Below are 26,672 nucleotides of genomic sequence, written 5' to 3'. Positions count from 1 at the left end.
TTCTTGTAGTTTCTCTACTATTTATGTGCAAATTAAAAGTCTATACAATAAGCAGAATGTGGTTTGAAAGTATTTTCTGTCATTTTGATGTTTAAATGCAAATGAAAAAAAATACTAAACGTAATCTGCAACGTGAATATTAAGTGAAAACACAAACGAATCTTCCATCTGTGTTTTACAAAAACATTTTCGGTAATACAAAGCAAGAAGATGTAAAAAAAGAAAGTGTGAGTATCTTTTAAAAACATAATCACTTTAACCTGCCATCGAATGAGGACAGTTTTTATGTGACTCGTTTTTTAAAGAACAGTTTTTAACATGAACATGTTGCACGACTTCCTCCGTCCGTTTACGGCAGCAGGGAGTGACCGTAGAAGAAGACGGGACGCTTCAGGAACAGTAGAAGAAGAAGGTGCCAGCATGGCGTTCACCCTCTACTCCCTCATCCAGACCGCGATTCTCTGCACGAACGCGGTCGCCGTGTTACACGAAGAGCGATTTCTGAGTAAAAGTGAGCCTGAAATATTTTAAACTTGATCGTTTTTGGAGAAATGTTGTCGCGCGGGTGGATTTGGCCTCCCGCCGCCCCAGAGATGCTGGCAGCAGCAGACTGGACGGCCGAATGTTAGCTTGTTTTATTGTGTTTCCCGCACCATGAAGCTCGATAAAGGGGGTGTTAAAGGGACTAAACGGCCCGTTTTCTCCTGTTTGGTCTGTCTGTTGTTCTGCAGTCGGTTGGGGGGTGGATCAGGGAGTCGGGGGCTTCGGAGATGATCCAGGAGTCAAAGCCCAGATTCTCCATCTCATCCGCTCGGTTCGGACCGTCATGAGAGGTTGGGAAGTTTCTGATATTCATGAAATGGAGTCAAAGTTCCCTTGGAGCAGTTGAGTTGGGAGGACGGCAGGTCGAAATGATGCTGACGTTCTCTGATTCTAAAGTTCGGCTCCATTCAAATCTAGTCTGATCTGATTTGATTAACTTATTAGATCTAAAATCCATTTTAAAGTACTTTTTTCTTCCTCTAGTTCCGTTGATAATTGTGAACTCGGCCTCTATCGTCCTGCTGTTGGTGTTTGGATGACAACAGGGCGATAAAATCAAGCCAACGACCACATGTACCAAGGAGCAGAACCATCGTCATGGCAACAGAACCCACGGATGATAAACCCACGGATGCTCACGACTGTCAGCCGCTCGTCAGCGCCGCAGAAACGGAACAAAATGAAAATGTTGGTGATCCACTGTTCACTCTTTTTAAACACGTGACATCGAGATGATGATGATGAACAGTATGAGCCAACGTTTTAGGTTTGATAAAGATGGAAAATGTTACACAGAATAGTTTATTTCTCATGAACTGGGATGTAGTTTAAACCACAGAACTCCAGAGGGAACGCATGGATTTGGACATATGATCCACGAAAACAGCAACATACCGACTGTTCTTTCTTGAAATAAATTATTAAAGTTGTGTTGCCTTTAAAAAAAGAAAAAGATTTACACAATTCAGAAACGAAATGTTTGACATTTTGTTTAAAATATTTATACTGCAAAGCCGGAGTGTAGCGGAAGCTGCTGAGTGTGAACTGAAACGCTGCGGTGCTGCTCAGTTTATGAAGATAATCCCCATATGTTGTGAATTATCCAGCATATTAATCCACACAAACATTTTTATTAACGTTACTGTTGTTTCTATCCAGAGATGGGAGGAAAGGGGCATCAGCTGGAATTAGAAGCATATGTTTATCAGGGAGATTTATTTGTTTAAGCCACTGTGATCTCTGATTAGTCTGAATTTATCTATCACAGGTCCAACGGAACGTGACCATCGGCGTGTTTCTGCATGTCAAAGTGACCAGAATATATTAACAAGCCTTCATTTTCTATACATTTACTGGTTGTTTTGTTTTAAAGCTCAGTAAATCTGCAGAAATGCTGTATTGTTTTTGTGTTGAACCAAGTATTTGATAAATGCTCCGGTTTAAAATTTAAAATCCTCAACAAGGACAATGGACAATGAATTTTAATTTTATATATTTTACAAGAGCCCCCTTACAGTAGAAATCCACCAGTTTATCAAAACCATTTGTCTGAAAGAGATTCAAAAGATTTCACATGAAGATGTTGTCTGGACTCGAGTGTCAGATTAACTCTCGTGGGCTAAATAATCATTAAAAAACAAAACCAGCTGAAAACGGGAGAGGAAAAACTTGTAAAAAAGAGGATTTGGTCTATGTTTTGTCTGGCATCGTGCAAACAGAAGGTTATTATGGTTCTGGTAATACTTTCCATATTAAATCTATCTGAAAACCCACTAATGCCATCCATCTGCTCAGGATGCAGCACATATGTTTTATTATAATGAGTGATTAAGTGGTTGAGGGTAACCCTCTTATCTGATTACAACATGACGGAGAAATCAAATAATCGTGAAGAAAGTAGAGTGTTATTAAAAAGGGGAGAGTGATGTTCAAACATGTTTTTCAAAAAGGTTTTTTTTAAAAAAACAAGTAAATCTGTGGCCAGTTATTTATTTGGGCTGTAGGTGGCAGCAGAGAGCGACTGCAAAAACAAACGATTTACTGGCTTTTTAAAAACGGCGAAGAAGAATCCGAACCAGGAAGTGAATGTCAGCGCCGCTCGGGTTTTGATCAGGTGAGGACAGAAGATGTCTATAAAGCACAAGATACACGAAACATCTTACGAATTTGAGACAAGTCAGTGTTGAAATAAAGTTCTTAAATTTACTGACGAGTCCAGTCGAACGGGACAACAGTTGGACCGAGCGGCAGCTGGAGAGAGATGCTAAACGATATTAGCGGTTAGCCTCTGTGCGGAATTATTCTACATATTTAAGGTCAATGTAATGGGACAATAAGCATCCGCCGAATAAGAGTTTCAACTCTCGTTTTACCTGCTATATTTGATATTTGAAACAAGTGTGTTGCAGCCTCGATTTGCTCTCAAACGCCTGCAGAGCTCGCTAAGCTGAGGCTGAGTGTTTAAGCCGCTTTGATACTTTGGTTGAGCATTAAAAGCATTAATTGTACGCTCACATTGATAACTACACAACAGAACCAAATCCAAACATGTCTAAATAATAGAGGATCACCTCGGTCCAAATGCAATCAAACAATCCTCAAATCTGGATTCTAGGCAGCAAGTCAGACCTTTGGAGGCTGAACTGTTCAATAATCCGCTCAGTTTGCTCTGATACAGGTTTGAGCAGTAATCTGAGCGATCCTGACTCTACCGATGTGATTTATGAATGGTCGATCTCTCTGATGGCAGAAGACGCCTGTTCAGACGGAGTAAAGCTCCATTTCCAGAGCGTGAGGGCGCCGGCTTCCATCTGAGCGTAAGGATCAGCCTGAGGGAAACCACCGTTATTATTGAGGCACTTTAGGTTCTGACCAAACATTTCCCATCTCAGCTCCTGCAGACCTCCTGCTGTCAGCTGGTCTCCATCATGGCGAGCAGACGGGCTCTGAAGGCCGTTCTCATCGACCTGAGCGGAACTCTTCACGTGGAAGACACGGCTGTGCCTGGAGCGCAGGAGGCTCTCCGCAGGTGGCAACGCTTCAGCTTCCTGCTGCCACGGCGACGTTGCTCACCTCATTCTAACATCCTTCCCTCTTCTCCTGGGCCCAGGTTACGGCAGGCGTCCGTCGCCGTCAAGTTCGTGACCAACACGACAAAAGAGTGCAAGAGAGACTTAGTGGAGCGTCTGCGGCGCCTGGACTTCGACGTGCAGGTAGAACTTCCAACACTGAAACGTTCCCACCGACCAGCTCACGTGCACGAGCACGTGACGGGACGTGGCCACGCGGCGCTCCCCTCTCAATCCTCGGCTGATATCTGACGTGACGCCGCAGGAAAGAGAGATCTTCAGCTCACTGAGTGCTGCCAGGAGTTTGCTGGAGCAGCAACAGCAGCGGCCGCTGCTGCTGCTGGAGGAGAGCGCGCTGGAGGACTTCAGCGGTGGGTTCCAGGAACCATTGAACCATCCGTAGCTTGAAGGTGTTGTTCACCAGTCGGCTGTTCTGTGTGAAGGCGTGGACACGTCAGAACCAAACGCCGTGGTGGTGGGGCTCGCTCCGGATCGCTTCAACTATCAGACGCTCAACGAGGCCTTCAGGTGATCCACTGTTTGTTCCTCATTTAGATCCGGAGTGATCCTGCTCGGATCATTGACTCGGCTCAGTTCTGCTCGTGGGGCCCGGTGACGTCTGCTCCGAGCCTGAATTGTGTTTGATCCCAGACTGATCCTGGACGGCGCTCCTCTCATCGCCATCCACAAGGGCCGCTACTACCGACGTAAGGACGGGTTGGCCCTGGGTCCCGGGCCCTTTGTGACGGGCCTGGAGTACGCTGCCGACTGCAGAGCCACAGTGGTGGGGAAGCCAGAGAAGACCTTCTTCACACAGGTCAGGCCCAGTTTCCACCCGTGAAGATGCAAAGTTCCGCGAGTCACGAAGCTTCTGGCGTCTTCACGCAGGCTCTGTCTGACCTGGGCTGCAGCCCGTCGGAAGCCGTCATGATCGGAGACGTAAGGACACGTGAACCCGGAGCCTCCGGCTTTACTCGCCACCACCTCTGGGTCACTCTTCTCCCGTCTGCTTTGTTGCTGCAGGATGTCCGAGACGATGTGGGCGGGGCTCAGGATGCAGGAATGCTGGGAATTCTGGTCAGAACTGGTAAGCCGGCTGTTTGTGGTGTGAATGTGTTAGCTGAACGTTAGCATCTCTGCAGCTGATGTCATTTCCTGTCAGTTTAAAAGGAGCCAAAGTTGTCGGTCATCTCCTTCCTGTTTGACTGGAACGCTGCAGCTTTCACGTGTTTGCTTTGAGCTCTCAGGTAAATACAGGAAAGGAGACGAGGCTAAAATCGCCCCCCCGCCCCACCTGACCTGCCCCAGCTTCCCTGAAGCTGTTGAACACATCCTGAAGAACCTGCTGTTGGTAGAGTGAGCCAGGTAAGTTGATGAGTTTAACGAGGTTTAATAATGAGCGAAGCCCGTTACTGAAGACGGCTGCAGAGCTGCGGTCGTCACGACGACGCTGCCGACTGGTACCGACTCTCCCACCACGCATATTTGTCCTTCAGGTTTCTGCACGAAGGTTTGCTGCGCGACATCACTTCCAGGAAGTCGGCAGTTGTCACGGACTCCAGCTGGACGGTTGCCACGTCGACGTCTCCTGGGGGGGACAGAACGTGAGTGACGGATGGACAGAGGGGACAGGACGGCGAGGACACGGGCAGACCTTCGTCATGTGACTCCAGGGCGTCAAAGATCTTGCGGACGGACCTCATGGCGGCCTCCTTACAGACCAGCCTGATGTCAGAGCCAGAGTAGCCCTCCGTCTCCTTGACAACAACATTTCAATAGTCATTAAATAAAGTCTTTAAAAAAACATTGTTGTAGATGATTAAAAGTCTAATAAAGTGATGAATGAGTGAAGCTGGACCTCTGCCAGGGCCTCATAGTCCAGCTGGGCTTGGAGCTCCAGCCCCCCTGTGGAGCTCCGTGGAGGCAGCCAGTGAGAGATCATGGTGCAGCGAGCGCTCCAGGACGGGAGCCCCACCAGGATCCTCTTCTCCAGCCTCCTCAGCACAGCCTGGTCCAGCTCCCTGATCATCATGGTTGTTACATGAATGAATGAATCAATCATCAGTGTGTTTGATATATAAAAAAATCTATCAGCTGTAATTAAAGACACCTGCCAGTCTCCTGCCTCACCCTACAACAACAGTCTCAGGTCTCTTCTCCAGCATCTCTGACACGTTGCTCAGCTCAGGAGAAGCTTCCTCAGTCAGTGTCCGTCAGTAATAGTCATGGGGGGGGGGGTGAAGACCCCCCCCAGTCAGGCGTCCTGGCTCCCCCTTGCCGTAGCATTGTGTCGAGGCTGGAAGGACCAGACCGGGATTTGAACCCTGCTCTCCCAAACCAACGTCACTCGTCTGAACCACTGAACCATCCAGCTGACAGCAGCTCACAGGTGGAACATCAGATTTATGTCACCACCTGGTCTCACCTGGTCTCAGTGACAAGTGTGGGATCTATTTAGATGTATTTATTTATCATTTGATGTTCATTCATGTCAGTAATTGCCCCAGGTGTGTGTGTGTGTGGTGTGTGTGCGTGTGTGTGTGTTACCAGGGCAGGTTGGAGGCAGCCAGCACAAACACCAGCTGCTCTGAACTCTTCAGTCCGTCCATCTGAACCAGCAGCTCCGCCTTCATCCTGCGACTCCCCTCATGTTCTCTGAAACATCAGAAGGTTTGTTCTGTCCCCTCAAACGGTCGTCATAGCAACAGCCCTCAACAGTTTCAGCAACACATCTGCCCCTGGGGCAAAGGTCACGCTTCAGACATGAGCTCACCCCCCACCGCTCCCTCTGTGGCTCATCAGGGACTCCAGCTCATCCAGGAAGATGGTGGACGGAGCGTGGTACCGGGCCAGCTCAAACAGAACCTGCACACACACAACGGGTCGGGTTGAGGCTCCGCGTGAAGGCCCGGGCCCGGGTGAGGGTGAGGGTGAGGGTGAGGGTGAGAGGGCGACACCCACCCGCACCAGTTTCTCAGAGTCTCCTCTCCACTTGCTGGTGATGCTGGAGGCTGAGATGTTGAAGAAGGTGGTTCTGCACTCTGCAGCCACGGCCTGGGCCAGCAGCGTCTTCCCTGTTCCTGTTGGACGGTGGCGCCGGGGAGACAGAAGGACACGCTGAAGGCTGCAATAAAGCTGCTGCAGACACCAGCGGCTGAGGTCGGTGCAACCAGCAGAGCTGCAGCACCAGCCGGGAAGCTGCCGTTGAACTCTGAAGATCACCGACGTTCACAACAAGCTGCTGAGCTTCTCTGAAGGACAGAGTCTCACCTGGGGGGCCATAGAGCAGCAGAGCCTTCCAGGGGGACACGATTCCTGTGAACAGCTGTGGATACTGTCAGAGGAGATGCAGATCAGACACGGAGAACACGCGTGTGCACAGCAGCCTCACACGCTGCAAAGATCACAAATTACTCTGAATTTGAGGGCAGTCGAATCTGCACATTGACCTTATTCCCCTCACAATGAATAATAATGGAGACGGAGCTGGGGGGCAGCCACATCCGTCCTCATCTCACACTGGAAATGTCAGGAGGACGCAGACGACCTGCTGTGGTGTCACCAGAGCGAGCACGTTCCACGCACGTGAGCGTGTGTGTCTGTCACCTGTAGCTCGGTGCAGAGGGCGAAGGCTGTGTCTTCTGTCCGTCTCTGGGTCACGTTATGCTACATATCGACTTCCTGTCAGGGAACCGGACTGATCGCACCTCCTGCTCTGCCTCTTTAGAGGAGACGCTTTCACAATCGAAGCTGAAACGGCAGCAGGTCCAGGCAGCAACGCACCTTAATGGGGTAGACGACCGCCTCTTTGACTAATTTCTTGGCCTCTTCCAGGCCGATGATGTTGTCCCACTGCACGCTCAGGTCATCCATGTAGATGTCCTGTTGGGGGGGGGGGATGACACGCTGATGGACTCGTGCTTATGTTGAAAAGTGTCCTTTAAAATCAAACATTTCACACAGGAAACGGAAGCGAACAGAGGTCAGACATAAGGAGCTCTGCTGCCCCCTGGTGGACACTCGCAGCTCCTGCGTCTGCTTCGACTTCAGAGTGTGTGTGTGTGTGTGTGTGTGTGTGTGTGTGTGTGTGCGTGTGTGTGTTACCCTGCTGATGACTGCAGCCAGTTCACTCATCTCACTGCTTGTTCCACAGAAGCCACTCAGAGGTTTCAGCAGTCGTTCCTTAAACACATCACAAGAGCTTTAACCAGCATCAGGATGCTTTTCTCATCTCTTTGGCAGCTTCGTGTCTCGTCACAAATCGTTGCTGCATGTTTGTTTCTCAGAGGCATCGTGTGTTCAGATGTGTGTCTGTTGGTACCGTGTGATCAGAGCTGCCAGCTCTTCCTCCGAAGGTTCTGCCTTTTCCCTCCGTCCTCGGGCCCTGAAGCAGCTTTAACAACAGTTCCAAAGGTTGAATCATCTCATCCCGATTGTTCTGGTTAAAACGTGTAAAAGTGGGAATTACGTGGAAATTTCCTGTTGGCAGCTGATCCGCAGCTGCACCTGTGATGGAGGAAATGTTGAGTCCAAAGTCTGAAGAGTCGGGATGAGCAGAGGAACTCTCCTCCTGGAAGACAAGAGCCCATCGTCATGACAACAGATTTGTCTGGACCATAGTGTGTGTGTGTGTGTGTGTGTACAGGTGTGGGGGAGTCGGTGGTCCTGGTCCTGGTCCCTGACTGGCGTCTCTGGTGGCAGCTGATGGTGGGGAGGCGTCTGTCAGCTGATTTCGGACCCCTGCGGGACAGAAGTCACATGATCCAACAGCGTTCTGACATTAGACAGGAGGACGTTGTGAGGTTGGACTGAGAGAAAAAGAGTTTCTCTGAAAACATGGTGATGTGTGAAGGTCAGCAGGAGAGAAGAACCCTCACCTCTTCTGGGGAACACCTGCTGTCCTGCTTTCACCTGCAGACCAAACACTCATCAGCTGTGTCCAACCTCACCTCCGGTCTCCAGGCTGCAGCACGTGGAGCTGCGAGTGTTTTGATACCTGCTGTCACTTTACGGACGACTTTGGGAAACTTGTGGAACTTGATGTAGTGATAACTCTCAAACTCCAGCAGCATCATCTCCAGGTCCACGTTGTCACACACCTCAAACTTCCTCACTTCACCTCTCGTCTCCCGGTCCAAGGCTGCTGCCGTGGCAACGTAGCTGAAGACACAGAGATGGCAACAATAAAGGCCGACAGCCTGAGGGAACAAACCGATTTAGCTGTGGAACGTCAAGATGTTCAAGATAAAACCCCAGGCGTCGTCCAACCTGAGCTGTCCTCTGTCAGTGTTCTCCTCAGTCATTCAGATCTCAACATCTTAAAGTCCTGTGTGATCAGGTGCTTTCATACTGACCCTTGACCCAGCAGGTGCTCGTAAATGAGGACGAGGAGACTCTTCTTCCTCATCTCAGCCTTCTTCTCATCCTGGAAAACAGCAGCAAAGAGCTGTCACCGAAAACACGGCAGCTGCGCTTTGCTCAGAAATGAAGTTCAATAAGACATTACAGACGTCGGAAATCAACAGCTTGTGAAGTGAGTTCAAGGGTTGTGCACGAAAGACCCTTTTGACTGTGTATGAAACAGTCAGCACCTCCACAATGTTCCGCTAGAGGGCGACAAGCTGCCAAATCAAGAAAGGCCAGCGCGTATCTAGGCAACAGGAGACGCTCGCTAATTGTAGCTCGAAACGAGGCTCGCTTGTGAAAATGAGCCAAATCTCGTCCTGAAACACGTGTAAAATAGGCTCGCAAACACATGCATGTGTGCTACATTGACGTATATTATCGATGTTAGCCGCAAAGGTTAGCTTAGCCTCCGACATCGCTAAAGTTACAGTTTTCCGCATGTTTGCTCGTTAAACATTATCAGCGACAACAACTATCACGCCATTTAATATTTTAAATCAAAGAACCTCTCGGGACGAACTCACCGCCTCTCTAACTTGGTGCGCAACTTTCATACTTTGATAGGAAAATTCCATTTGGTGAAATAAACGACAACCGTCACTTTCCTGCGAGTTTCGCCTGTTTCTCGTCCTGTTTGTCCCCTCCGGGCTGCCGTAGCGGCAGTGACGTATTGAGCCCGCCAAGAAATCGCTTTCAAGATTAGACGTTTTGCTTTAAATCGACTCTTTTTCTTCTGTTTTTAAAGGGGGAGAAGCCAACTGTGTGTTCAAACCAGAAAAAGTGTAACACAAATATAAAATGCACGTTTAGATCTGAATGAATGAGCCATTCACAAAGTTTTCCTTCTTTTATTTGTGTGTATCTCCACAGTTTGACTTTTACAAATACAGAACCAACTTCTCACAGGTCGATTGTGAATATTGAAGGTTTGATGGATTCAAGAGCATCTGATCATTTTCCTGATCACCAGGGAAAGTGAGTGTTGTACTTAGTGTCAATCATCTGGTTCTACCTTAAAATGCTGGTTGGGCTCAAGAAAAAGAATTCAACCCATTTCACCAACAGATTAACCAAAATGTGGTGATCAGTTGAAAGACACCTTTGAGGTGTGAGCAGAGTCTGAAAGAGCCACTGAAGAGGCGTTGGATGACGTTAGGACTGTGAGCAGTGAGGATGGAACTGATCCTCTGAGGTCTTGATGTTTGGATGGAACAGCCAGGAACCTTCTCCAGGCGGGTCTTCAGTTCAGGTTCAAGTAGGACGACTCACAAAGTCAAACTCAGCCTTTAGTGTCAAGAGCTTAATTAAACAATTTAACGCCTCGCCATTTACTACTACATTTCTTTTAAAACACTCCACTTTTGAATAAACCTGCCCAGGAGACGCGCCCCCTCTCCACAGGGACGTGGGTTCCAGTCTCAGCCCGGAGGCCTCAGAGAACGCCGGCCTCGGCCAGCAGCGTGCCGGCCTCCAGCAGCAGGCTCCTGGCGTAGACCCGGACGGTGTAGAACATGGTGAGGAAATCCTGCGTGCTGAACAGAGTGTCTGCCAGAGCGAAGCCCAGCGTGGACGGGATAAACCCTCGGCCGTACTCCACCATCCACGTCCCAGCGCTCCACTGGACTGATGTGGCCTCGCCAACAGCGTGCACGATCGTGTCGCCTGAACAAGGAGAATGAGACTTCACCTGGAGACACGGCGTGCTTCACTCAGCTGTGACAGATGGAACCCTTACCAGGGTAGAATATGTCGCTCTTGGTGGTGCCCTCCTTCCACTGTCTGAAGGTTCCAGATATGACGGTGTCGGAGATCTCAGCCCAGTAACGACCTGACGCAGCAAAGACGGAGACCATCACACTTCTCTATCGACTCATTAAAAAAGCCCAAAGAGACAAGCTCCAAGAGGGGATGTCCACTCACATGAAGGGAATTGTCCATTAAACTGATCCAGGACTGTTATGAATGTCAAACATGGCAGCATTAACAGGCAACTTTAAGACTTAAAACCACTAGAAAACCCCCGACGACAGCCTCAGATCCGCCCCCCAGTGCTGCTCTCCTGTCAGAGTGTATTTTCAGCTCACTGTTATTATAAAATGCTCTCCTGGAACCTGCCTGCGGCTGCTCCAGCTCCAGCCGCCAACACTCACCTGAGTGACCTCCTGTGTCAACAGCGGTACCAAAGAGCAGCAGGTACTCGGTGAGCGACGCGTGGAGGAGACACATGGAGCCCATCCAGCCGCCGGCGTTCACAAACACCCACTGCAGCTCCTCGTCTGGCAGGATGTGGCCCGGGTACCTGGGCAGGTGAGGGCAGTTAGGGCAACAGAAGAACCAGTGTCCACCAGTCCTGCTTTACTGCTTCATCATCACCATCATTCATCCACAACATTCACGGAGAGTCACTGTAAAAACCAACCATGTTCGTGCAGAATCTCTCAAACGTTTGATTGCATGACCTAAAAAGAGCAAAGTTAGCGGTTCGGACTGGCTGCTGAGCCCAGAATCACCTCTTCCTGAGCTCCACCACCACCTTGGAGAAGGCCTGTTCATGGTCCTGTCCTGAGAACACAAACAGTTACTGTCTTTCAGTTGGATTATAGCAAAGTCCACTTTGGCCCCGACCCACATGAGGACGCACCTCGTCACAGAACCGGACCCACCTGCGTACTGTTTAGCCAGTTTCGCGATGTCCTCCTTGTTGAAAACGTACTGCTTCGTGGCCATCCAGTGTCTCAGGAGTAAGACGACCAGGACGGCGGCTGTAGCGAACAGCAGCAGCTTAAAACCGGTTCTGAGCGCGGACATTTCCGAGACTAAACCGCAAGAACCCAGAAAGAAACGGAAAGTCGACGACACACAGGCAGCAAACACGCCATCAGCAGAGCAGGTGTGGGTCCAAACACTTCCTGATCACGCAAGCGGGAATAAGATTATCAACCAATCAGAGGACAGATCACACAAAGGGGCGGGACAATGTTCAGGGTTGCCAGATCGCTGTAAAACCCCTTAAATGGCTTAACTTTATTTCACGTTTTTACTAAAAAGGGTCTCTTAAATACTTATTCTACAAGTTCACATTTTAAACTGACAGCATGATTTATTAATTTGTGTCTTTTTTCTTGTGTGTCTTTCGCGTTTTTAATGATTAAAAGGTTTGTTAAAGTACGTCAAAGTATCCCGAAGAGCCCCCATTTTGTCGCCTGTCAAAAACAGGAAGTCTTCTCTGGAACTTTATTGCTGCAAGTTGTAAATTCAGAATTCGAGATTTTAAAAAGTTGTCTGTGAGTTTAGAGAATTGGACATTAAATAGGAGTAATTTCTCAGTCATCACCCACCGACATGAGCGGCAACAAAGATGACAGTTTTGATCCAAAAGGTACTGAACTTTATTGATCGGAATGTGGATTTCAGCGCTATTAACACGATTAATCAAGCATTCCTTTGCAGTTTCGTGTAATAATAATCTTTACACAATTCCTGTCAAATAAATCGGACGCACTGTCCCTAATAACCGTGTCTTTAAAAGAACTGGGCTGATGTTGACCTGTCTGGTGGGAAAAGGGCAAATGTCAAAAATGATGGCTTTAAAAGTGACAATTCCAACTTTATACGAGTTCTGTCCGATCCGGATGCTGAAGTGAAGCATGTAGATGCTGAAGATGTGGAGATTAAAACATGCAGCTTTGTAAATGAGGATGCCTTGATGCAGAACACCAGCACCTGCGTTACAACCCCCTGAGGGACACTTGGGTCTTGGTGTCGGCCCACCGAATGAAGAGACCCTGGGCCGGCCAGGTAGAAAGGCCCCCGGAGCAGCAGATACCCAGGTATGAGCCCAGCAACCCGCTGTGTCCCGGGAACAGGCGAGCCAGCGGACAGGTGAGAAGAGGCTGTGCAGCCTGGTGCTGCTGCACCGTCCACCCAGATGTTCCACCCCTCTGGGGAAGCCCTCCGTTCACATCTGCATCTCTGTGCGTCTGCAGGTCAATTCCGATTATAACAGCACTTTTGTGTTTGACAACGATTTCCCGGCTCTCCAGCCAGATGCTCCAGATCCAGGTGAGCGCTGCTCTTCGTGCTTGACACAGCTCCAGATATTTAAGCTGCAACATTTGATTTGCTTCAGAATTTATATCGTTTCTATCGCGACCACAAGCAAATCGAATCAGTTTGAATTGCAGCTGGCTCAGCTGGATTTACTAAACATGATATAATTCTGTTCTTATTTTTATTCTAATTTTGATTTGTTGCCTGTTATATGTTTTGTATCTTGACACTATATTTTATTTTTGTCCTCTTTTACACATTTGTCAGCTTCGGATCAACACCCCTTGTTCCAGTCCAAAGCTGCTCGCGGCGTCTGGTAAGAAGAAACGAGTGAACGAAATCCAAATCGTGGACATACGTGTCAGGCGACCTCCACGGTTGTGGTTGTCATGGCTACCGCTGACATGAATGATCCTGCTCCACGGGTACAAACGGTACCGCTGAGCTCCCGACCCACAGCCGTGAGACTGTGGGTCCATCAGAAGAACCCAAAACCTCAGTAGCTGATGCACTAAACTCCCCTCTGTTAAACAAATGAGCGACCACAGTCAAGCCTCCCAGTGGACCCACTGGGACCAGGACTGGAGAGTCCAGCACTGTGCTCTTATTCCCAGACACATTGGCCGTCTGAGCTGGTCAGGCTGCACCTTCTAGAGCCTTGAGCTAATGACCCCCGGTCACACTGCCCAGTCTGGAATGTTGCTCAATAACCAGGCGACCGCCCAATCAGACCGTTGCTGTCACATCTCCAAACACCTCAACCCTCCTCGCCTGGCTGATGCAGCAGGCGTGGAGGCCTGAGGACCACACAGAAGCGGACCAGAGACCGCTCCACTTCCTGGTTGTTATAGTTGCCCTGCTCAACCATCGTGGTGCTTTTTTATCTCTGAATTCTGAAGGCTCGTCGTCTTCTGGAGGGTTTGGAGATGTTCGTTAGTCCCCCTAAGCTGACCACCCCAACAAAACTACTCAGGACGTTGGAGAGTCTGAGAAACTTTCCTGCCTCATGAGAGTCTTTAACCCTTCTGCTCCTCTCAGTAAGGTCATGTGTTTCCATCCCTGGTCTGACGTCACCCTCCCTCTGATGAAAAACCAGGAGGTGGTTGAGGTGATTGACAAGTGGGCGGAGCTTGTGGAGGAGCTGGGCTCCACCTACCGCTGGGTTCAGGTAGGGTTGCAACTCCAGACAGGATGGATGTTAATGACACCTGAGGCTGTGTGGATTCATGCTACACACTCAGGACTGGAGCAGGCCGACGCCGAGAGCACAAGTGTTGTTATATTCATGATTAGAAACCACTGCAACAAGTGTTGATTCTAAAATCTGAACATTATCTACAGTAATAAACCATGGAATGTTTGACTGAGTGGAGCTATTCTCTGTCTGGATACATGTTGCCCTTTTGTAAGGAAAAATGATTTGATGTCAGAAAATACTGGTATTTGATAACACAATATTTACTGTAAATAAATGTCACCATTTCATTGGATCCCATTGTCCAGCGGGATCAACTTCCTCTTCTCTTGTCTTTGTAGATCTTTGAGAATAAAGGAGCCATGATGGGCTGTTCCAACCCTCATCCTCACTGCCAGGTAGGCTTGACGAGAGCCGGATTGCGGCTCAGGTCCGCCTTTAGCCGGTGCCACCAGCAGGGGGCAGCATGCGGCCTCAGGAAACCGCGGCAGAGACCACGGGGCGCGTTTCCTGCCTAATGAACAGCTTTTACCTGATATTGATTTCATTAATTGTCAGTGCAGAAAGATGCACAACGACAGATTAAGATCACGATGAAGTCCTCATTACTCATTAAAGCATGTAACAACATACCTGTTCCTCCCGCTTGGTCCACTTCAGAGTGAATTTGGAAAGAAAGTGGAATCCCGCTTTGACCACTTTCAGCTTTGTTTTTTCCCCTGAAGTCCAGATTTCAATTCCTGAAGACATCTGAGTTAAAGGGAGACACAGTAAATGTGTAGGTTTGTGCATTCAGACAAGCCCTTCAGGCCCAAACTGTCAAGACCAATGAGAAGAAAATGTAGTTGAAATAGTGGAGGCTGCTTTGCTTCGATGAGTCTGGTCTCAGGGGGACGGAGACGTCCCCCAGACGGAGACGTCCCCCAGACGGAGACGTCCCCCAGACGGAGACGTCCCCCAGGAAGGCCAACTCTCAGCACTGCAGCACCTTCTGGAGCTTCTAGCATCAGCTGGTTGTGGAGCTGACGGCTCCTCATCTGTTTGTTCTACTCTTATGTGAGCGGAGGGATCCGTGCGTACATGCTGGCAGGCGTGCGCACGCATCCAGATGCACAGTGTTTACACTATTAACTGGACTCTGTCCTCACTCTGGCAGCAGCAGCACACAAACACACAAAATGCAGATTCCTCACACAGGAACATCAGGACTCGTCCTCTTGGTGGTGTAGAACTAAACTCCCTGATGTGTCCACGCTAGTGTTTAACATCTGATCAGCTGGAGGTCTCAGGTGGCCTCAGAAATGGACCCAGAAGCTCCAGATGTTTGATTCCCTTCATCCAGTTTAAACTGAGCTGCTGGATCAGCTCCAAGTCACATTTACATGATGTAGCCTCAAGAATCAGATTCTCAAGGGCATGAAGGCAATCAGCACGTTCTATATGAGCAGAAATCTCCCACAACCCACAGAATTCCATCAGAGGAAAGATCCAGCTTGTTTTAGCGGGAGTAAAATGATGATCCGGAACATCTTCTGATCCCTTTGATGTCCAGTTTCTCCTCCACTCACCATAAAAGTGTGTGATGTTCACTGTCTTCTGAAAAAACCAACAAGACCCAGGAATCAGAGCATAAACTGTCACGGAGCCTCCTGTTATTACTCTATTCACGCTCTATTCATGCTCTATTAATGCTCTATTCACACTCTATTCACGCTCTATTCACGCTCTATTCATGCTCTATTCACACTATATTCACGCTCTATTCGCGCTCAATTTATGCTCTATTCACGCTCTATTCATGCTCTATTCGTGCTCTATTCACGCTCTATTCACGCTCTATTCGCGCTCAATTATGCTCTATTTACGCTCTATTCATGCTCTATTCATGCTCTATTCACGCTCTATTCACGCTCTATTCGCGCTCAATTTATGCTCTATTCACGCTCCATTCATGCTCTATCCACGCTCAATTCATGCGCTATTCGCGCTCTATTCATGCTCTATTCATGCTCTATTCACGCTCTATTCACGCTCTATTCGCGCTCAATTTATGCTCTATTCACGCTCTATTCATGCTCTATTCGCGCTCTATCCACGCTCTATTCATGCTCTATTCACACTCTATTTACGCTCTATTCACACTCTATTAACGCTCTATTCACACTCTATCCACGCTCTATCCACGCTCTATTCACGCTCTATTCACGCTCTATTCATGCTCTACTCACTGAACACCTTCTGAGAGGGACCAGAGGAATAAAGTCTGTGGGGAAAAGGAAGAATTCCCTCACAGCAGCTGAAACCCACCGATCACAGCGTCAGACACGACCGTCTCAAGCCGTCTCGAGGAGATCAAATCTTTGTTTGGAAGTTGTTCCTGGACGAGGAGCAACTGTGTCGGACTGACTCTGACAGTTGGACCCAAATCAGCAGCTGGATCTTTACCCTCGCTTTATCAGCAGGACGGATCCGATTACAGCGGATCCGTGTCTGTTCACAGAGATGTGTGATTTCTGAATCGTCAGTGTGCATACAAAGGTCAGAGGTCAGCGGAATTCTTCTGTTTCCATGGATGCTCGATCACCTGGAGATGAATCCAGCCACACAAACGCACGTTCACGCTGCTGCCTCCACAAACTCCTCCCCTCTTCCTGTGACATCACAGGTGTGGGCCAGTGACTTCCTGCCAAACGAGCCGGCGCTGTCGGACCGCTGTCAGAGAGCGTTCCATCAGAAACACGGAGAGCCGCTGCTGCTACAGTACGCCAGAGAGGAGGCCGCCAAAAAGGTACCGTCTCACACACACACACACCGCACACACACCCACACACACACACACACGCACGCACACACACACACACACACACGCACACACACGCACGCGCGCGCACACACCACACACGCACACGCACACGCCACGCACACGCGCACGCGCACACGCACACCACACGCACACGCACGCACGCACACACACACGCACGCGCGCACACACACCACCACACCCCACACACACACACACACCTGGTCACCACCCCTGGTACCCAGCACACCCCAGCCTACCCCAGCCCTGGTACCCACCCAGCCTGATACCCAGCCATATACCCCAGCCAGCCATAGTACCCACCAGCCCTGGTACCCCAGCCTGGTACCCCAGCCATAGTACCCCAGCCTGGTACCCCAGCCATAGTACCCCAGCCATAGTACCCCCAGCCATAGTACCCCAGCCCTGGTACCCCAGCCCGGTATCCCAGCCCTGGTACCCCAGCCATAGTACCCCAGCCCTGGTACCCCAGCCATAGTACCCCAGCCATAGTACCCCAGCCCTGGTACCCCAGCCATAGTCCACCCAGCCCTGTACCCCAGCCATAGTACCCCAGCCATAGTACCCCAGCCCTGGTACCCCAGCCATAGTACCCCAGCCCTGGTACCCCAGCCATAATACCCCAGCCCTGGTACCCCAGCCCTGGTACCCCAGCCATAGTACCCCAGCCCTGGTACCCCAGCCATAGTACCCCAGCCCTGGTACCCCAGCCATAGTACCCCAGCCATAGTACCCCAGCCCTGGTACCCCAGCCATAGTACCCCAGCCATAGTACCCCAGCCATAGTACCCCAGCCCTGGTACCCCAGCCCTGGTATCCCAGCCCTGGTACCCCAGCCATAGTACCCCACCCCTGGTACCCCAGCCATAGTACCCCAGCCATAGTACCCCAGCCCTGGTACCCCAGCCATAGTACCCCAGCCCTGGTACCCCAGCCGTAGTACCCCAGCCCTGGTACCCCAGCCATAGTACCCCAGCCATAGTATCCCAGCCCTGGTACCCCCAGCCGTAGTACCCCAGCCCTGGTACCCCAGCCCTGGTACCCCAGCCATAGTACCCCAGCCATAGTACCCCAGCCCTGGTACCCCAGCCCTGGTACCCCAGCCATAGTACCCCAGCCCTGGTACCCCAGCCATAGTACCCCAGCCATAGTACCCCAGCCATAGTACCCCAGCCCTGGTACCCCAGCCCTGGTATCCCAGCCCTGGTACCCCAGCCATAGTACCCCAGCCCTGGTACCCCAGCCATAGTACCCCAGCCATACCCCAGCCCTGTACCCCAGCCATAGTACCCCAGCCCTGGTACCCCAGCCATAGTACCCCAGCCATAGTACCCCAGCCCTTTACCCCAGCCAGCCATAGTACCCCAGCCCTGGTACCCCAGCCATAATACCCCAGCCCTGGTACCCCAGCCCTGGTACCCCGCCATAGTACCCCACCCTGGTACCCCAGCCATAGTACCCCAGCCCTGGTACCCCAGCCATAGTACCCCAGCCATAGCCCCCAGCCCTGGTACCCCAGCCATAGTACCCCAGCCATAGTACCCCAGCCATAGTACCCCAGCCCTGGTACCCCAGCCCGGTATCCCAGCCCTGGTACCCCAGCCATAGTACCCCAGCCCTGGTACCCCAGCCATAGTACCCCTCCATACCCCAGCCCTGGTACCCCAGCCATAGTACCCCAGCCCTGGTACCCCAGCCGTAGTACCCCAGCCCTGGTACCCCAGCCATAGTACCCCAGCCATAGTATCCCAGCCCTGGTACCCCAGCCGTAGTACCCCAGCCCTGGTACCCCAGCCCTGGTACCCCAGCCATAGTACCCCAGCCCTGGTACCCTTCACTGGGGTAATTGATGGAGGAACCCAGCAGTTCTTCTTTCCCATTTCTCACTTTAGCCAGGCTCTATTTTCTGCCAGATGAGTTCTCATGACATTCAGTGATTAACCACTTCACACATGGTTCTGGTCCAGTTCTGAGGAAGCTCCTGCTCTTCAGTGGAGCTGAGGCTTTGATGGGGCTCATGGAAAAGCTTTTACTTCACCTTGGAGAGTGTAGCTGGAGAGGAATGGGGGAGAGAGGGGGAGAGGGAGAGAGAGGACATAGGAAGTGAGAGAGGGAGAGAGGAAGAGAAAGGGGGGAGAGGGAGAGAGAGAAGGACATAGGAAGTGAGAGAGGGAGAGAGGAAGAGAAAGGGGGGAGAGGGAGAGAGAGAAGGACATAGGAAGTGAGAGAGGGAGAGAGGAAGAGAAAGGGGGGAGAGGGAGAGAGAAGGACATAGGAAGTGAGAGAGGGAGAGAGGAAGTGAGAGAGGGGGAGAGGGAGAGAGGGAGAGAGGGGAGAGGGAGAGAGAAGGACATAGGAAGTGAGAGAGGGGAGAGGGAGAGAGGGGGAGAGGGAGAGAGGACATAGGAAGTGAGAGAGGGAGAGAGAGAGGGAGAGAGAGAGGGAGACAGAGAGGGAGAGAGGAAGAGAAAGGGGGGAGAGGGAGAGAGGGGGAGAGGGAGAGAGAGAGAGAGGGAGACAGAGAGGGAGAGAGAGAGGGAGAGAGGAAGTGGGAGAGGGAGAGAGGGGGAGAGGGAGAGAGGACATAGGAAGTGAGAGAGGGGGAGAGGGGAGAGGAGAGAGGGGGAGAGGGAGAGAGGTGTGCAAGTAGAAAGGCAAAGAAATCAGAAAGACACTGATTTGTTCAGGGAATGTACTGGTTCTGTGTGGAACCTGTGTGTGTGTGTGTGTGTGTGAGAGAGAGAGAGAGAGAGACTTTGTGTGTGTGTGTGTGTGAGAGAGAGAGAGAGGAGAGAGAGAGAGAGAGGGAGGGAGAGAGGAAGAGAAAGGGGGGAGAGGGAGAGAGGGGGAGAGGGAGAGAGGAAGTGAGAGAGGGAGAGAGGAAGTGAGAGAGGGAGAGAGAGAGGGGAGAGGGAGAGAGAGAGAGAGGGAGAGAGGGAGAGAGGGGGAGAGGGAGAGAGGACATAGGAAGTGAGAGAGGGAGAGAGGGGGAGAGGGAGAGAGGTGTGCAAGTAGAAAGGCAAAGAAATCAGAAAGACACTGATTTGTTCAGGGAATGTACTGGTTCTGTGTGGAACCTGTGTGTGTGTGTGTGTGTGTGTTGTGTGTGTGTGTGTGAGAGAGAGAGAGAGAGAGACTTTGTGTGTGTGTGTGTGTGTGTGTTGTGTGTGTGAGAGAGAGAGCGAGACTGTGTGTGTGTGTGTGTAAGATAGCATTACGGTTTGTGAGAGCAGACATTGTGCAGGTGCACACGGGGACTGACCTTTATAAAATCAAAGCAAAGAGAGAGTGTGTGTGTGTGTGTGTGTGTGTGTGTGTGTGTGTGTGTGTGTGTGTGTGTGTGTGTGTGTGTGTGTGTGCGTGCTCCATTGTTCCTGTCTTGGTGGGGTTAGGACCCTAAATTGGTATACTGCAGCTTCTGGAGCCCCGATTGGTGTTTGGCTCCTTGGTGACACTCTTGACTTTGAAACCAAAACTTTGCAGAGCTAATGGAGAAGATCTCCTGGGACTTCCTGTCTGCGGCGTGTCCTTCACTTCTTCTCTCTCTCCACTGCTCCCCCACCTTCACCTGGCCTCTCCAGGCTTTCTTTTTCTATCAGGGTGATAGTAGAGGAGGGAAAAGGTTTTGTTTAAACATTTGGTCCATCTTGAACCCTGCTAACCGAGGAGCTTGTTTATATCTGCCATCTTCATTGTTCTTCACTGTTTTATCACCTTATATCACCTCCAGCGGTGGAGACCTGCTGATTCTGGACATTAGGCTGTAACACTGAGAAAACACCGTCGGCCCTTTCTACTGGCCTGGTCCCGTTCTGAGGCCTGGATCTCATCACATGTGTCAGAAGCTCCAGAGAAGAGTTGAGATGTTCAGCAGCTGATCACTTTGATTGGACGTGAGCACCATTTAATGTAGGAGCCCACCAGGCTGGAAATATAAAGATTCATCCTGGGAACGTTGAGTGTTGCTGCTGACCTGGAGGGATTTCAACCAGCACGACAAACAATAATCTTCCTCACAAACACAGAGACACTGCTCCCCGCTGCTCCCACTGTTCCCACTGTTCCATGCTGTTCCCCGCTGTTCCCACTGTTCCCTGCTGTTCCTCTGCTGTTCCTCTGCTGTTCCCTGCTGTTCCTCAGCTGTTCCCACTGTTCCTGCTGTTCCTCAGCTGTTCCCACTGTTCCCCTGCTGTTCCTCTGCTGTTCCTCTGCTGTTCCCCTGCTGTTCCTCAGCTGTTCCCACTGTTCCCTGCTGTTCCCCGCTGCTCCCACTGTTCCCACTGTTCCCACTGTTCCCTGCTGTTCCCTGCTGTTCCCACTGTTCCCTGCGGTTCCCCGCTGTTCCCACTGTTCCCACTGTTCCCACTGCTCCCTGCTGTTCCCACTGTTCCCACTGTTCCCTGCTGTTCCCCTGCATTTCCTCTGCTGTTCCTCTGCTGTTCCCCTGCTGTTCCTCTGCTGTTCCTCTGCTGTTCCTCTGCTGTTCCCCTGCTGTTCCTCTGCTGTTCCCCTGCTGTTCCTCTGCTGTTCCCCTGCTGTTCCTCAGCTGTTCCCCTGCTGTTCCCCTGCTGTTCCTCGGCTGTTCCTCTGCTGTTCCCCTGCTGTTCCTCTGCTGTTCCCCTGCTGTTCCTCAGCTGTTCCCCTGCTGTTCCCCTGCTGTTCCCCTGCTGTTCCTCTGCTGTTCCTCTGCTGTTCCCTGCTGTTCCCCTGCTGTTCCTCTGCTGTTCCTCTGCTGTTCCTCTGCTGTTCCCTGCTGTTCCCCTGCTGTTCCTCTGCTGTTCCCCTGCTGTTCCTCTGCTGTTCCCTGCTGTTCCCCTGCTGTTCCCCTGCTGTTCCTCTGCTGTTCCTGCTGTTCCCCTGCTGTTCCTCTGCTGTTCCCCTGCTGTTCCTCTGCTGTTCCTCTGCTGTTCCCCTGCTGTTCCTCTGCTGTTCCTCTGCTGTTCCTCTGCTGTTCCCCTGCTGTTCCTCTGCTGTCCCCTGCTGTTCCTCTGCTGTTCCCCTGCTGTTCCCCTGCTGTTCCCCTGCTGTTCCTCTGCTGTTCCTCTGCTGTTCCTCTGCTGTTCCTCTGCTGTTCCCCTGCTGTTCCCCTGCTGTTCCTCTGCTGTTCCCCTGCTGTTCCCCGTTGCTCTCTGCAGTTCCTCATTGAGCAGAATTATCATTCTCCTGGTCTCAGGCTGGTGTTTAATATTCACTCCTCCTCCTCGAGCTGCAGGGGGTCGGGATCACTGCCCCTGAAAAAGTGTCAGACAGAATATAAAATATGGGAACCAGAAGTCACATCTGAGGCTCTGCTGTTCAGCCACACATTAACGAACGGCCACGCGGTGAAGAACCTGCGGCCTTTATTCCTCCAGGAGCCACAGAAGCATCATGGTTTCGCTGATGTTGGAACCAGCTGATCCTCTTGTCCCTCCTGCAGGAGCGGCTGGTGCTGCAAAGCTCGGACTGGCTGGTGCTGGTTCCATACTGGGCGACCTGGCCCTACCAGACCCTGCTGTTACCACGGCGACACATCCTCCGTATCACTGAGCTGACAGCAGAGGAGAGGAAGGGTGAGTATGTGTGTGTGTGTGTGTGTGTGTGTTGTGTGTGTGTGTGTGTGTGTGTGCGTGTGTCGTTAGAGGACACGGCCTGCTGTTGTTTGCTGGTGTCTCCTCTGGACATTCTGGGATTTCAAAGGCTGCAGCAGAAACCTGCTTCAGATGGAGGTGAAGCTTCAGATGGAGGTGAAGCTTCAGATGGAGGTGATGCTTCAGATGGAGGTGATGCTTCAGATGGAGGTGATGCTTCAGATGGAGGTGAAGCTTCAGATGGAGGTGATGCTTCAGATGGAGGTGATGCTTCAGATGGAGGTGAAGCTTCAGATGGAGGTGAAGCTTCAGATGGAGGTGAAGCTTCAGATGGAGGTGATGCTTCAGATGGAGGTGATGCTTCAGATGGAGGTGAAGCTTCAGATGGAGGTGAAGCTTCAGATGGAGGTGAAGCTTCAGATGGAGGTGATGCTTCAGATGGAGGTGATGCTTCAGATGGAGGTGATGCTTCAGATGGAGGTGATTCTGAGATGAGCAGCCTGGCTCTCAAGGACAAATCTGCCTCGTTTGCGTCGACAGCGGGAGCCTGTTTAGCTGATTGAGCTGCTGCATAATGAACGATGTGAAGATGAGAACAATCGCACTCTTCTGAGACGCTCGCCGCTCCCATGGCGACTGTGGAATGACAATCAGTCGCCGTCTGAGCGTTGCTGTTGTTGCTCCTGATTCCATCAGATCGGTTGATCACAAGTTGATCAGTTAAGAAGCAGGAGAATCAAAACAGGATCCAGCTGGATAATCTCAGGAATGATCAGAGCCAAAGTTGCATGTGTGAAAGGGGAGAAAAGGATCTAGTGGTGTGAGCAGGTGTGACAGTAACCTGTCTGTCTGTCTGTCTGTCTGTCTGTCTGTCTGTCCCTGTCTGTCTGTCCACCAGGCCTGGCTGACATCATGAAGCGTCTTCTGACCAAGTACGACAACCTGTTTGAGGTCTCCTTCCCCTACTCCATGGGCTGGCACGGTAGGTTCCCAACGTGAGCGTGTGGCTGCATGTGATGATGAGCTCCCTCCCAGTTGTGTGTTGAACAGGTCTCAAGCTGCTTCTGGAGTCAGTGAAGTCACATGTTCACGACCCGTCAGCTGCCCTGATGCAGCTCCTCCAACAGCTCCATTGTTCTTCCTTCACCAGAAACAAACGACCAGTAAAACAGTCGAGACGGGTCAAATGTTGGTCATGTGACCCTGCAGCGTGGACCTACGACCAACACCTACACACACACACACACACACACACACACACACACACACACACACACTCTCTCTGACCAGCTGATGGGCTTGAAAACCCACCCAAACATCAGATGTGCACCAACACATAAAGGATTGTTCCATTTGTGTGTGTGTGTGTATGTGGGGGGGGGGGGGGGGGGGCAGGAACGCTGATATTTACCTCTGCTGAGCTGGGGAGTGAGACGGGGTCAAAGGTCAGCTGGATGCGGTGAGATGAGTGACAGGAGGGAGGAGCGGTGTGGCCACGGCTGGGTGGGTCAGAGAGATCTGAAGACTCTTGTTTCAGCGCCGCGATCCAACGTTTCCTCCCACGGAGCCGTTCAGGAAGTTCTGCTCGACACGAAGAAACAGCTGTCGGCCTCTTCATTTTCTCTTTTTCAGCTTTTTTCACAGATTTGTGAGAGAAGAAAGTGCAGAGGTCAGAGGTCAGGGGTCAGGAGAGGGCTGTGGTTTGATCTTCCATCGATGTGGCTCAGGCAGCAGCAGAACTTCGTGCTCTTATTTCCATCTGTTCCAGGAGAATCGTGATTCTGAACCTCGGCTTCCTCTGGAGAGGCTCAGTTCTTTAGTTCTGGATCATCAGCAGGTGGTTGTTCTCAGCAGCAGGACGCAAATGCAGAAGGTTTTCATGATCCACGTTAGTCCTGTTTTCTGAAGTTCCGTGGGGCAGCAGGAACGTTATCTCCGGGTCCTGTCAGGACCTGGGCCTCCACATCTGTGCTGGTGCTGGGAAGCTGCAGGAGCCTCCACATCTGTGCTGGTGCTGGGAAGCTGCAGGAGCCTCCACATCTGTGCTGGTGCTGGGAAGCTGCAGGAGCCTCCACATCTGTACTGGTGCTGGGAAGCTGCAGGAGCCTCCACATCTGTGCTGGTGCTGGGAAGCTGCAGGAGCCTCCACATCTGTACTGGTGCTGGGAAGCTGCAGGAGCCTCCACATCTGTGCTGGTGTTGGGAAGCTGCAGGAGCCTCCACATCTGTGGGTGCTGGGAAGCTGCAGGAGCCTCCACATCTGTGCTGGTGTTGGGAAGCTTCTGGAGGGAAGCTGCAGGAGCCTCCACATCTGTACTGGTGTTGGGAAGCTGCAGGAGCCTCCACATCTGTGCTGGTGTTGGGAAGCTGCAGGAGCCTCCACATCTGTGCTGGTGTTGGGAAGCTGCAGGAGCGTCCACATCTGTCCAGCTGCAGCTCTGCATCACAGCTAAAGGTTCTCTTCAACCATCATTGTGACTCTGGTGTCTGTCTGGTTGCTCAGGAGCTCCGACCGGACCTCTTCTGAAGGAGGATCACTCCCACTGGCAGCTGCACGCTCACTACTACCCTCCTCTGCTGCGCTCGGCCACCGTCAAGAAGTTCATGGTGGGCTATGAGCTGCTGGCCCAGGAGCAGAGGGACCTGACTCCTGAGCAGGTGAGTAATGGAGCTCCACCATCCAGCAGTCATGATGGAGCTGCTAATTCCATCAGGTCCGGCTCCTCGTGGGGCTCCGCCAAGAACATGTCCTTCATCTATCGTTCCTCTGAGCTGCGTCACGTTAATCAGTCAGGCAGGAAGCCAGAAATGGGATCTTCAGAATAAAACACTCTGTTCTAATCAAACAGAACACACACGCACGCACACACACGTGCACGAACACGGAGTCGCTTCATTCCTAAACTTGAAGATTGTTGAGCAGCGTTGAGGCCTTGTGGGCTCCAAACTAAACTTCTCCATTATTGTATTTAAAAGGCTGCTGAGAAGTTGAGGAACCTTCCAGAGGAACATTACAGGACCAGAGAGAAGCAGGTGGAAGGAGATGAAGCGAAGTGAGACGGATGGTGGCGCCCAGGCAGGACGCCGCTGAAGAGCTCCAGACTGGCTCCACTTGATGATTGAAAACAGCGTCCACCTTCACACACCTGTTTTTGATTTGAACCTTCTCAAGCTCAAAGGGAGACCAGGACGGACGGTTTCAGCACCAGGGACGGAGGCTCTGTCCACGTCCAGTTCGAGGGCCGTCAGCATATTAAGATCCGTGTAAATAAAGTGGGGGGGGCTGAGTGACGTGGCTGACCCGGGGATTTCCCAGGGTGCACTGCGGTTATCTGGCGCCCATTGCACCTCCTCCGTCTTCCGCACACAGATCAGTGTTTATTCAGGGATCCTCACCTCAGTCTGAGAATTTCACAGCGACATTATTCATGAAAAACTGAATAAATAAGGTTTTCTTGTTTGTCTCCATCTCGTTATCGACTGATGATCTTCTAATTATGTCAGGAACAGAAACAGCTGAATATCTGATGCGAGCGGCTCCGTCGCCGCAGGCTGAGCTCCTCATCTCCATCCTGACGGAACGCTGAAGCTCCAGCAGCTGCCTCGTTTCTTTCCTGCCGTTGCATCATTTGTTCTGGTCCCACAGTTTCCACATCAACAGAAACGGTTCTGGCTGCCCAAAAACACGCATATTTAATGAGGCGCCGGCGCCGTCAGACTCAGCAGAAGCGGGTGCATCGCTACACGAATGGGGAACTCATCGGGGGCATCGGACCCACGTGGGCCACGCCCCCAGGTTCACCAGCGTGGCGGCGACGCCGACGAGTCCAAACACACAATCAGACAAAAGCAGCCGGCTGACGTAGCAGCGAGATCAAAGAGAAGTGATGAGAGACGAGAGCATGAGGAGGAGAAAAGCTGCTCGTGAAGAGCAGCTGTTGATTCAGCCTCTCGCTGAGGCGCTTCCTCCTCAGGCAAGACTAAAAACTGACTGCAATATTCACAAGGTGAATATCCAA

General features: G+C 51.3%; 6 protein-coding genes across 16 annotated transcripts in view; 4 read left to right on the top strand and 2 right to left on the bottom strand.

Annotated features, from left to right (window-relative positions):
* The window catches only part of LOC130517507 (SKI family transcriptional corepressor 2-like), a 6,331-nt gene extending 6,274 nt beyond the window's left edge, over positions 1-57 (top strand). The window contains exon 6 of the mRNA XM_057019444.1: positions 1-57. This exon is cut by the window's left edge and continues 706 nt beyond it. The gene's annotated coding sequence lies outside the window, so the exon portion shown is untranslated.
* A 292-nt stretch (positions 58-349) lies between these two features.
* ier3ip1 (immediate early response 3 interacting protein 1) lies at positions 350-2,315 on the top strand. Of its 2 annotated transcripts, XR_008947725.1 has the most exons (4): positions 350-511; positions 732-833; positions 1,027-1,230; positions 1,811-2,315. XR_008947725.1 is itself a non-coding variant. In XM_057019443.1 (3 exons), the coding sequence occupies exons 1-3, from the start codon at positions 421-423 to the stop codon at positions 1,080-1,082; spliced, it is 249 nt and encodes an 82-aa protein (XP_056875423.1). In that variant the 5' UTR covers positions 350-420; the 3' UTR covers positions 1,083-2,315. The 2 variants fall into 2 exon arrangements, 1 of the variants encoding a protein (XP_056875423.1); XM_057019443.1 differs by having other exon boundaries at positions 1,027-2,315.
* Positions 2,316-2,547: 232 nt separating this feature from the next.
* On the top strand, positions 2,548-5,462 carry hdhd2 (haloacid dehalogenase-like hydrolase domain containing 2). Of its 6 annotated transcripts, none has more exons than XM_057019428.1 (11): positions 2,599-2,656; positions 3,293-3,359; positions 3,435-3,571; positions 3,653-3,755; positions 3,877-3,982; positions 4,055-4,139; positions 4,263-4,428; positions 4,500-4,550; positions 4,635-4,698; positions 4,859-4,976; positions 5,108-5,462. In XM_057019428.1, the coding sequence occupies exons 3-10, from the start codon at positions 3,471-3,473 to the stop codon at positions 4,969-4,971; spliced, it is 789 nt and encodes a 262-aa protein (XP_056875408.1). In that variant the 5' UTR covers positions 2,599-2,656; positions 3,293-3,359; positions 3,435-3,470; the 3' UTR covers positions 4,972-4,976; positions 5,108-5,462. The 6 variants fall into 6 exon arrangements, 5 of the variants coding, with proteins under 5 accessions (XP_056875407.1, XP_056875408.1, XP_056875406.1 ...); XM_057019426.1 differs by having other exon boundaries at positions 2,603-2,656; positions 3,221-3,359; XM_057019427.1 differs by lacking the exon at positions 3,293-3,359 and having other exon boundaries at positions 2,548-2,656.
* On the bottom strand, positions 4,982-9,680 carry katnal2 (katanin p60 subunit A-like 2). 2 transcript variants are annotated; one of them, XM_057019404.1, is made up of 16 exons: positions 9,542-9,680; positions 8,966-9,036; positions 8,608-8,771; positions 8,489-8,522; positions 8,255-8,351; positions 8,080-8,181; positions 7,933-8,004; positions 7,716-7,793; positions 7,395-7,493; positions 6,882-6,945; positions 6,573-6,691; positions 6,385-6,476; positions 6,159-6,266; positions 5,470-5,632; positions 5,266-5,368; positions 4,982-5,199 (listed from the first exon to the last, which is right to left on the bottom strand). In XM_057019404.1, exons 1-16 carry the CDS (start codon positions 9,590-9,592, stop codon positions 5,051-5,053), a joined length of 1,566 nt encoding a protein of 521 aa, XP_056875384.1. In that variant the 5' UTR covers positions 9,593-9,680; the 3' UTR covers positions 4,982-5,050. The 2 variants fall into 2 exon arrangements, with proteins under 2 accessions (XP_056875384.1, XP_056875383.1); XM_057019403.1 differs by having other exon boundaries at positions 4,982-5,368; positions 9,542-9,678.
* A 169-nt stretch (positions 9,681-9,849) lies between these two features.
* On the bottom strand, positions 9,850-11,947 carry sigmar1 (sigma non-opioid intracellular receptor 1). Of its 3 annotated transcripts, none has more exons than XM_057019436.1 (5): positions 11,681-11,947; positions 11,437-11,579; positions 11,168-11,316; positions 10,753-10,845; positions 9,850-10,679 (listed from the first exon to the last, which is right to left on the bottom strand). In XM_057019436.1, the coding sequence occupies exons 2-5, from the start codon at positions 11,568-11,570 to the stop codon at positions 10,450-10,452; spliced, it is 606 nt and encodes a 201-aa protein (XP_056875416.1). In that variant the 5' UTR covers positions 11,571-11,579; positions 11,681-11,947; the 3' UTR covers positions 9,850-10,449. The 3 variants fall into 3 exon arrangements, with proteins under 3 accessions (XP_056875416.1, XP_056875415.1, XP_056875414.1); XM_057019435.1 differs by having other exon boundaries at positions 11,528-11,579; XM_057019434.1 differs by having other exon boundaries at positions 11,437-11,602; positions 11,681-11,946.
* Positions 11,948-12,086: 139 nt separating this feature from the next.
* Positions 12,087-26,121, top strand: galt (galactose-1-phosphate uridylyltransferase). Of its 2 annotated transcripts, XM_057019423.1 has the most exons (11): positions 12,087-12,396; positions 12,730-12,899; positions 13,004-13,079; positions 13,335-13,383; positions 14,106-14,235; positions 14,604-14,660; positions 16,928-17,050; positions 22,503-22,635; positions 23,552-23,635; positions 25,157-25,311; positions 25,630-26,121. In XM_057019423.1, exons 1-11 carry the CDS (start codon positions 12,360-12,362, stop codon positions 25,708-25,710), a joined length of 1,095 nt encoding a protein of 364 aa, XP_056875403.1. In that variant the 5' UTR covers positions 12,087-12,359; the 3' UTR covers positions 25,711-26,121. The 2 variants fall into 2 exon arrangements, with proteins under 2 accessions (XP_056875403.1, XP_056875404.1); XM_057019424.1 differs by lacking the exon at positions 23,552-23,635.
* The last annotated feature ends 551 nt before the right edge of the window (positions 26,122-26,672 follow it).

This window comes from Takifugu flavidus, chromosome 20, assembly GCF_003711565.1.
Source record: "Takifugu flavidus isolate HTHZ2018 chromosome 20, ASM371156v2, whole genome shotgun sequence".
NCBI classification, from domain to species: Eukaryota; Metazoa; Chordata; class Actinopteri; order Tetraodontiformes; family Tetraodontidae; genus Takifugu; species Takifugu flavidus.
The sequence above is the reverse complement of the archived record's forward strand: the minus strand, read 5'-3'. Positions and strand labels throughout refer to the sequence as shown.

Excerpts from the sequence above, each read along its gene's own strand:
- galt (XM_057019423.1), top strand. The coding sequence starts at position 12,360 with ATGAGCGGCAACAAAGATGACAGTTTTGATCCAAAAG. Across the intron at positions 23,636-25,156 it reads CTACTCCATGGGCTGGCACG|GAGCTCCGACCGGACCTCTT; the intron begins GTAGGTTCCCAA and ends CTGGTTGCTCAG. Across the intron at positions 25,312-25,629 it reads GGGACCTGACTCCTGAGCAG|GCTGCTGAGAAGTTGAGGAA; the intron begins GTGAGTAATGGA and ends TGTATTTAAAAG.
- sigmar1 (XM_057019434.1), bottom strand. The coding sequence starts at position 11,825 with ATGTCCGCGCTCAGAACCGGTTTTAAGCTGCTGCTGTTCGCTACAGCC. Across the intron at positions 11,603-11,680 it reads ACTGGCTAAACAGTACGCAG|ACAGTAACTGTTTGTGTTCT; the intron begins GTGGGTCCGGTT and ends TCCAACTGAAAG. Across the intron at positions 11,317-11,436 it reads AGAGATTCTGCACGAACATG|GTACCCGGGCCACATCCTGC; the intron begins GTTGGTTTTTAC and ends TCACCTGCCCAG.
- hdhd2 (XM_057019425.1), top strand. The coding sequence starts at position 3,124 with ATGCAATCAAACAATCCTCAAATCTGGATTCTAGGCAGCAAGTCAGAC. Across the intron at positions 4,140-4,262 it reads ACGCTCAACGAGGCCTTCAG|ACTGATCCTGGACGGCGCTC; the intron begins GTGATCCACTGT and ends GTTTGATCCCAG. Across the intron at positions 4,699-4,858 it reads GGGAATTCTGGTCAGAACTG|GTAAATACAGGAAAGGAGAC; the intron begins GTAAGCCGGCTG and ends TTGAGCTCTCAG.
- ier3ip1 (XM_057019443.1), top strand. The coding sequence starts at position 421 with ATGGCGTTCACCCTCTACTCCCTCATCCAGACCGCGATTCTCTGCACG. Across the intron at positions 512-731 it reads AGAGCGATTTCTGAGTAAAA|TCGGTTGGGGGGTGGATCAG; the intron begins GTGAGCCTGAAA and ends GTTGTTCTGCAG. Across the intron at positions 834-1,026 it reads GGTTCGGACCGTCATGAGAG|TTCCGTTGATAATTGTGAAC; the intron begins GTTGGGAAGTTT and ends TTCTTCCTCTAG.
- katnal2 (XM_057019403.1), bottom strand. The coding sequence starts at position 9,592 with ATGGAATTTTCCTATCAAAGTATGAAAGTTGCGCACCAAGTTAGAGAG. Across the intron at positions 7,794-7,932 it reads CTGGCAGCTCTGATCACACG|GAACGACTGCTGAAACCTCT; the intron begins GTACCAACAGAC and ends GATGTGTTTAAG. Across the intron at positions 6,477-6,572 it reads ACTCTGAGAAACTGGTGCGG|GTTCTGTTTGAGCTGGCCCG; the intron begins GTGGGTGTCGCC and ends GTGTGTGTGCAG.